Below are 9,028 nucleotides of genomic sequence, written 5' to 3'. Positions count from 1 at the left end.
TTGCTTGACCATGGAGGTTGAGGCTGCTGTTAATGATGATTGTGCTGCTGTTAATGATGATTGTGCCACTGTACTCCAGCCTGAGTGACAGAGTGGGACCCTGTCTCTTAAAAACAATAATAATATCAAAAATAAAGAAGAGCACTGTTGACTCCTGATGAGGGGACATCCCATAAACATCCACATTTGAGTTTGGTCATCCTCCATCTTATCCAAGCTTTTATCATTTTGTTTAATCTAACATTTAGCAACTTCATACAGTGAATGCTCAATAAACATTTATTGATTGAGTGGTGCCTCCTGTCTTCTAGGGGCAGTATGGGGAGGTGGTTTAGAGTCTGGAATATGGAGTCATTGCCTACTGTCCAACACTGGCACTCAAACCTGCTAGTTTCATGGTGATGCTAGTATCTTTGAGCTTCCATTTCCTTGTCTGAAAAATAAAGTAATTCCTCTATCTTAAGGTTCTGACAGAATGAATAAATGAAATAATGCAAGTTATTATCTCATTTAGCACAATTCCCAGCACTTAGTAAGCACTCCACTAAAAATTATCCTTCATAAATAATAATTTGTATTATCTCTAATGTGAACACCATAGCTCAGACAACAAAGATACATAATATTAATCAGTCAAAAAGTATTTGAGTGCCTTCAATGTCTCTGGCTGTTCTTAGTGCATGTGTTGTGGATTCTTACCGTCTGCTAAGAGAACAGCCACGGCCATAAATAACAGTGGAATCTGGAGTCTTCCTCTTTGCCCCACATGGCTGAAACCCTGCTCTCTATGCTCCTCCCTTAGCTGGGAAGAGGAGACATTAAGCAGTGATCAAATATGTGGGAATTAGACCTGAGTCAATGTTGTTGATAAGAACCGAGCATTTTATCACCAGGTTTCTTAGGTATCAAGCACTAAGCATAGGACATTACTAAATGCACCGTTAAAACCACGGACCCCAGCATGAGTCTGAACCTGTATATGGCCAACTTGCTGAGAGCAGTGGTACTCAAACTCAAATAATCCTCAGCACCACCTGGAGAGCTTATTAAAATGCAGATCGTTGAGCCTCTGCCTCTGAAAGCTTCTGATTCATTAGATCCAGCGTGGGTCTCCAGAATTTGCCTTTCTAGCAAGTTCCCAGGTGATGCTGAAGCTGCTGGTCCTGGAATCATACTTCTAGAACCATTAGCTTAGAGTGTGGAGTTTAAGGAGTCAAGGCCAACCCCTTTTATCCCTGTCACTGGTGTTGCTGGCTATAGGGGGTGCTAAAGGGTGGAAAATGAAATATTAAACAAAACTCATATCTCTATCAAGGAGAGAAAAAAAAAAACAATAAAACACCCACAGCCTAAATATTCCCAGTGGGAGGCTACTCATGGGTCAATTGTTCTTTCAGTCTTCATTTAATATGTTCAACTATCTCCTGCTTCCAACATTAATTGGAACCATCATCATTTATCTCAGAATTGCCTAATTCCAGGATTTAGAACTTTAGTTGTTATTTTTGGAGGCCAACACTTGAATTTAATTAGATCTGGTTAGAAATTGCATGGAAATCTCTATATCCAATGAGTAACATGTTTCCAGTTGGTCTTCCATTTGTCTTGACCCCAAACCTCAATGATAAATGACTGAGATCATCCATTTCAGAACTTTCTTGCATTCTCCATGTCACTGTACTTGTGGTGGCTGAAGGCCATTGTCTGTTTGTTATTTTAGTCAGTGAAAGGGGATGGAGGGATCACCCACTCAGAAGAAATAAATGGGAAAGACTCCAGCTGCCAAGTAAGTGACCTCAAACTCAGTTTGGTGGTGGGATTAGTGATGTATTCTCACTTCTTCACAGTATACTTTTCAATAAAATTCTCAGCCACAGCCAACTCATTTAATATCTCAGGATTAAGCACCTACTGTATACCAAGAACTATGTTGGGGTCTGCAGACACAAGCATGAACAAGCTAGAGTTCCTCAGCTTTATCCTATCAAAAAATTTTCACACATGCTCTTCCCTCTTTTCTGCATTAAAAATCTCTTCTCACCCTTCACTTTTTGCCATAAATGTCACCTCCTCAAAAAGACCTTCCATATCTGCCTCTCATAACTACATCTTGTTCTTTTATTTCATAGCATCATCGCAAATTGTAATAATTCATTTATCTCCCCTGCTCCTTCTCACGTCTGTCTGGAATGTCTGTGGAGCAAGAAGTCTCCTTCTTTTATTTCTCTAATCACCTTGGATGGTGTTTGGCAAGTACTAGAATCTATGTCTTGAACAGAATAAAGACATGGAGTGGGGGGGTCACGCAGTTTGCTTTCATTATTTTCTTTATTCTAAAGAAACATAGCTATGACATGTTTGTAACTACATGTGTTCCTTTTTTTAAATAGGATCATGCAGCTGCACTCTTTTTTTAATTTAAAAATACACCTCCACAAAAAATGGCATCAAATATTCTTCTAGTAGTTTTGACAATATAGAGAAGTGGCTACAAGAATGAGTGGTAGACTCAAACTGTCTGGTTCAAATCCTGGCTCAGCCACTTTTTTTTTTTTTTTTTTTTTGCTGTGTGACTTAGGCAAATTGCCAAATCTGTCAGTGCCTCAGCTTCCTCATCTATATAAAGGAGCTATGAAAAGTACTTCCTCATAGGGTTGTCATACTTAGATGAATCAATACATGTAAAACACTTAGAACATTTCTGGTATACAGGGCTCAATACATGTTAGCTACTGTATTAGTCAGCATGGGCTGCCATAACAAAATGCCATAGGTGGTTGCTTTAAAAGCAGAAATTTATTTTCTTGCAGTTCTTGTGGCTGGAAAAGATAGGATTAAGTAGTAACCAAATCAGCAGGGTTTGGTTCCTGGTGAGGACTCTCTTCCTGGCTTGTAAATGGCCACCTTCTTTCTTGTGTGTCCTTATATGGCAGAGAGAGAAAGAGAATAAGCTTGCCAATGTCTCTTCTTATAAGGACACTAATCGTATTGGGGCAGGGCCCCACCCTATGCCTTTGTTTAACCTTAATTACTTCCTATTCCAAATATAATCACACTGGGAATTAAGGATTCAACATATGCATTGGGGTGGGGGCACAATTCTATTGTTAACAGTGTCTATTTGTTACTATTACTATTATGCTGCTGATAGGGAATTTCCATCTTATGATGTTGCCCATATCACACTCACAAATGGACAGCAATGACTGTAAAAAGGTTTCAGTATTTTTATTTCCATAATAATTGGTTTATCCTACATTTTTAAACAGGAAATACATTGCTTTTTACTATACTCATCACATTTAAGCTTTTAAGAAAAGCTTAAATATGATGGTATATTTTGCCTGGAATTTTACAGTGAAGGAATTATGCCAATAATCTTGGTGATTCTAAAATTGGAATGACATCCATAAAAATCCAAATAAGCTAGAAACATCATTCTATTTATACCTACCCAAGAGTGTTTTCAGAATCCAATTGGGAATTTTGTTTTCCGGAGCCTTGGATTCAGACTTGAGAACACTGGTGTGTCCTTTCCATTTTTAGCTAATTTAATTCTCACAGCACCATAAGGTGTCATTTCTTTTATTGCTCCCATAGAGATGAGGAAACTAAGAGGTCAGTTTATCCTTGGTCACACAGCAAGGTTATGGTGGAATTAGAAACAAACCAGGTCCTTCTGACTCCAGACACTGAGCTCTTAGCCACTCACTGCATCTTAAAATCTTCTACACAACAAAAACAGTTAACAGGGCATTTGAACTGGGATCTCTGGTTTCTGGCCTTTCTGAAGAGCGTTGTGGTGAGAGTTTCTGTTTCATTCTAAGGAAAGTATCTGCTCTGGGATATCTATTGTACTTGGACATCCATATCTTAGCATTTGCTGCAACTCTGACAGTTGGGCTCTGCCAGAAGTATTCAAGACATGTATTACAGAAGAGCTTCTCAAGGTACACTGGATGCCTGTTGCTTCTTTCTCCAAGGACTTCTGCCCTCTGAAGAGCACCGGTGGAGGCCTTCTGGACCGGGGAGTCTCTGCTGTTTGTCTTCCCGCTTACTTCTAAGGGGTGTGCCTGATTCACTGGTGTGAAAGGAAAGTTCTCCTACAGTTGATGCCTTTTCCATCAAAGCTGCTACCTTGTTATAGAACTTTTTACCTGGGTACAGTACATAACTTCATGAATCATGGTTATACACATGTATCCAGTGGGTCAAGTGTGTTTGCCAGTTGCCATAATCAGGGCTTTAAAATTTTGAAGTCAGTATTTAAAAGTTGACATTTTGCATTTTTTATAATTTAATTTCAAGGTTGTCTTGAAAAAACAGAAGCTCTGACCACACTGGGGCTGCAAGCCTACGTGGTATCTCTTGGCTGGATCAGAGCAACTGTTGCCCTTTGGACAGGGCATGTAACATTCAGTCTCCCCTGCTCTAAATTTTCTCCCCAACATCAAAGCCAGCCTTGCTTAAACTGGTGCTTTTCTTATACTGGAGAAATATTTTTTTGGACCTTTGTTGCTTTTGCAGCTGGAGAAATAAGATATCCCCATGGTTATTCTTACCCCAGCCTGCATTTACTAGATTTTTGGATTTTACAGCCTCATCTCATCAAATTATTGGAACCATGTGGGATTGTAAACCTTTCAGTTTGACAAAAAACGATATACATTCAAAACTAATAAAACAATCATCTCTTTTACCACCATTTCATGAAGCAAAAGGACAATTTCACACCAAAAATTAGGGTAGACGTAATTATGAAGAAAAGAATGGGCATCCCCAGGAAAACACTCACATGTGGTTGCAAGTGGGAGCAGCCCCTTCAAAGCTGGCTTAAGCATAAAAGAGCTCCAGGAACAGCTAGATCTAGAAGGCACGCATGATACCATCAATGCCTGGTCTCTCTCTCTCTCTCTCTCTCTCTCTCTCCCTCTCCCTCTCTCTCTCTCCCTCTCCCTCTCCCTCTCTCTCTCTCCCTCTCCCTCTCTCTCTCCATTTCTCAGCTGTGATTTTCTCTGTGTTGGCTTCCTTTTCGGGAAGATTTTCCCTAGAAATATTGGTGGTTCTGGAAGCTCCAGTCTTACATTTTCACAGCTTCAGATCTAACAGAAAGGGAACCAGCCTCTCTCTCATTTCAGCAAAGCTCTGAGATTAGCTCCAGTGTTATCTGCATTTGGCTATGCTAAGCCAATCACAGCAGGCCAATCATATACAATGCTCTGATTAGTCAGGCCTAAGTCACATGCTCTTGTCTGGAGGTGGAAATGGTTTGCCTGGACCACATGGAGTAGATGAGGAAGAAGGGTGTTTCCCCAAGGAAAAGCCAAGTTCTGGTTCCAGAATAAGGGATAAAGAGTGCTTTCTGGGATAGCATAAAATGTATTAATGAATTATTGGATAACTAAATAAATGTCCCCACCATGACTTCATAAGTGCACATTTTACCTTTTTTTATTTTCATTTCACCTAGGATTCATGAAAATGTAGATACCACCCAACATTTGAACAACTCTGTTTTAACATATTTATTCCCTTGCTATTGAGAGTTGTCGTGCAGCCACTAAAAATGTATTTTGTTTGAAATTGCTGTAGACAACAGACTCCACAGAAAAGACTATCACACCACCAGAGCCTGAACCAACAGGAGCACCCCAGAAGGGTAAAGAGGGCTCCTCGAAGGACAAGAAGTCAGCAGCCGAGATGAACAAGCAGAAGAGCAACAAGCAGGAAGCCAAAGAACCAGCCCAGTGCACAGAGCAGGCCACAGTGGACATGAACTCACTGCAGAATGGGGACAAGCTCCAAAAGAGACCTGAGAAGCGGCAGCAGTCCCTTGGGGGCTTCTTTAAAGGCCTGGTAGGTGGATTTTTTTTTTTTTTTTTGCCTTTTCTTTCTGGGCTCTCTCCTTCCCCAACACCGTCTGCCCCAGTCAGTTTTTCAAATTCTACATGTGGCTCTTCACACAGGGATCCCGGGTCTATCACTCAGAGTTTTTGAACTGCTATGTGACTTCCAGCAGGTTCAATCCTTCTCCATTTTACAAGCTGAGACCTTGAGCAAGTTATTGCCTCTCTGAACCAGCTTTTTTATCTGTTCATAAATAATGATGGCTAACTCATAGAGTTCATGAAACAGGTGAGATACTGCATCTAGTCACCTAGCACAGTGCCTGAGACCTAGGGAGCAATCAGCATGTAGAAGTTATCATCATCATCACCATCAACATCATCATCGGTTTTGTTCAGTGTCTTGTGCGTAGCAGATGCTCTGGGTAATATTTGTTGAATGAATGAATGAATGGACAATTAATGCATTATTGGCTGATTTTATTTACATTATATTATACCAATTTGAAGTGTTAAAAAAATTAGACAAACCAAATTTAAACACACTTTATGTTGTGAGCAAAGAACAGTTCATGAATTGGGCAGCACTCAAAACCCAAAGAGGTTCAGAGAGCACTGCCCAGTGGCATGAGCAGTAAGATTTATAGGCCAAACATGGAAGCAAAGTAGAAAATTTATCTGATTGGGTACAATGAGGTGTTTGCCTTATTTGGTCACGATGTGATGAGGTGTCTGCCTTATTTGGGAATGGTCTGATCAATTGGTTGCCTGTGATTGGCTGAAGCTCAGCTATTTGTGATTGGCTGCAACATGGCTATTTGTTACCAAAAAAAAAGTAAACTCATAAGGTAGGTTTTGGTTTGTTTACTTACTAAGTGTGGTTGCAGTTTGTTACATAGACACTCGGAGTAAGGAGACTGCCTCAGGCTAAAGGCCTCCTGCTTATTTAATTTAACAGGGGTATAAATGCACAATTGTGTTACTCCATGGACTATAGAATCAACGGCTGCTAGATGCAGAGGAAATTTTTTTACTGCTTGCAATTTTAGGCAGACTGGTGGGGAGGTGTTTTAGATTTGCTTATTTTACTCTCCTCTACAAAATGGAAGCCCCTCTTCACCACTGGACTCCCAGCTCCGTGAGGGCAGGGCACCACCTTTCAGGTTCAAGGCTGTATCTCAAGCACTTGAAATAGGACTGCATAAACAGCAGGTGCTTGATAGACAAAGGAATGAATGGATGAGATTAAAATAATAGATACCAAAATATGATATATAAAGTTGGAATACATTACTTGAAATTGTTACCCTTCGATAAAACATTGTACTCAACTTTAACCACACTTAACAATTTCTACTTGCATGTTTAAAAAATACCCACTTTGAGAATGGAGACACTGAAACTGGGTATCCACTAATCATTTGATTTACATATGGAAACCACTGAAATTTCTTCCCTTCCTTCCTTCCTTTTTTCCCTTCTTCCTTCTTTCATTTTTCTTCCAAAAATATTATTAAGCATTCCATCTAAAGCACATTCACACTCATAGCTTCTCTCTCCTATTCCACAAGATGTAATAGTTCCTTATTAGCTTCTTCTTTCTGGGTGTAGTGCAGTCTTCAAACTAATCATGTAGTCTTTGCAGTGGTTTCGCTGATGTGAGGAAGGCAGAAGTTGACGTAAAGCAAGAATGCCAGTTTGTAGCCCTGAGAGAAAGACTTCACCCAAGTGGGTGAGGCTCTATTGGATTTGCCAACACAAGTCTTCTCAAAATGTACTGTGCACACGAATCACCCAGGGATGTATTAACATACATTCTGATTGAGTAGTTTTGGGGTCTGACTTGGGATGCCACAAAGCTCCTGATTGATGCTACAAAAGCTGCTAATCCAGGGATCAGACTTTGAGTAGCAAGTTGCTAAAGGACCAGAAAAGAAGATGTTGGGGAAAGTATTTGGATTTCTTTTAGTTTACTTTTTTTTTTTTTTTTTTTTTTGAGATGGAGTTTCACTCTTGTTGCCCAGGCTGGAGTGCAATGGTGCAATCTCGGCTCACCGCAACCTCTGCCTCCCGGGTTCAAGCGATTCTCTTGCTTCAGTCTCCCGAGTAGCTGGGATTACAGGCATGCACCACCACGCCTGGCTAATTTTGTATTTTTAGTAGAGACGGGTTTCTCCATGTTGGTCAGGCTGGTCTCGAACTCCCGAGCTCGAGTGATCCACCCGCCTCAGCCTCCCAAAGTGCTGGGATTACAGGCATGAGCCACCGTGCCTGGCCTTAGTTTACACTTTTTTAACCCATGATTTATTCATTCATTTAAAATGAACACCACCCAGGGAATGATTTACATTGTGGCTTCTAATTATTTTAATAGAAGCCAGCCTCTACAATAGGTACGAAGGCTGAAAAAGAAAGATGGTATGGAAAAGTTCAGATGATTTCTAATCATCTGGTCATTCATTTAACAAATATTTGTAGAATATTTAGAATCCTGGCAGTGAGCTAGACCAGGGGTATTAAAAATGCAACCCTTGTTTCTATAAATCAAGTTTTATTGGAACATTGCCATGTTCATTCATTTACATGTTGTCTGTAGCTGCTTTCACACAAAAACATGAGGGTTGACTAGTTGCATGACTAGGGTTGACTAGTTGGGTTGACTAGTTGACTAGACTGCATGGCTCATAAGGCTTAAAATTTTTGCCATCTGATCCTTTGCAGAAACATGTGCCAAGCCTTGAACTAGGCACTGGAGGTATATTCAGCAAACAAAGAGGACAGGGTCCCTGACATCAGGGGTTCATATTCTAAGGAGAAGCATGGAGCTAAAAAGTATTAATAGATAAGTTAAAAAACAAAGTTAAAATTATTAAAACTACAACGTTAAAATTACAAAATTAAAGACAAAATTTGCCAACAAAATTGTAGGTCTGGGAGATCACTGAGGGAAATAAACAAGGTCCCGCAATAGAGTTTGCCTGAGTATGGACGGGGGTGGTGTGTGCTACTTTTGCCTGAGTGTGTCTGGGGGACGGGGTGTGCTACTTCTAATCGGTGGATCCCAAAATTGTCTCTGAGGAGATATGTCTGAGATGAGACAGGAAAGATTAAAGGTGCCAGACAGGAAGAGAGCAAGGCTCTTTCTTCCAGGAGGAGGGGACAGCCCTGGCAAAGGCGCGGGG

General features: G+C 40.5%; 1 protein-coding gene and 1 long non-coding RNA gene across 10 annotated transcripts in view; one reads left to right on the top strand and one right to left on the bottom strand.

Annotated features, from left to right (window-relative positions):
• Positions 1-9,028, bottom strand: part of LOC112130330 (uncharacterized) — a 36,648-nt gene that overhangs the window by 17,499 nt on the left and 10,121 nt on the right. The window lies entirely within an intron of this gene.
• BCAS1 (brain enriched myelin associated protein 1) overlaps positions 1-9,028 on the top strand; it is a 114,178-nt gene that overhangs the window by 98,838 nt on the left and 6,312 nt on the right. For 5 of the 8 annotated variants that reach the window (XM_054541878.2, XM_054541881.1, XM_063720561.1 and 2 more), the window contains one exon: positions 5,593-5,856. In XM_054541878.2, the coding sequence (XP_054397853.1) occupies positions 5,593-5,856 (264 nt within the window). Of the gene's footprint in view, positions 1-1,720; positions 1,787-5,592; positions 5,857-9,028 lie in introns of all 8 variants that reach the window. The other 3 variants (XM_054541880.1, XM_009233723.3, XM_054541879.1) reach the window with 1 other exon arrangement.

Source organism: Pongo abelii, chromosome 21, assembly GCF_028885655.2.
Source record: "Pongo abelii isolate AG06213 chromosome 21, NHGRI_mPonAbe1-v2.0_pri, whole genome shotgun sequence".
In the NCBI taxonomy this organism is placed as follows: domain Eukaryota; kingdom Metazoa; phylum Chordata; class Mammalia; order Primates; family Hominidae; genus Pongo; species Pongo abelii.
The sequence above is the reverse complement of the archived record's forward strand: the minus strand, read 5'-3'. Positions and strand labels throughout refer to the sequence as shown.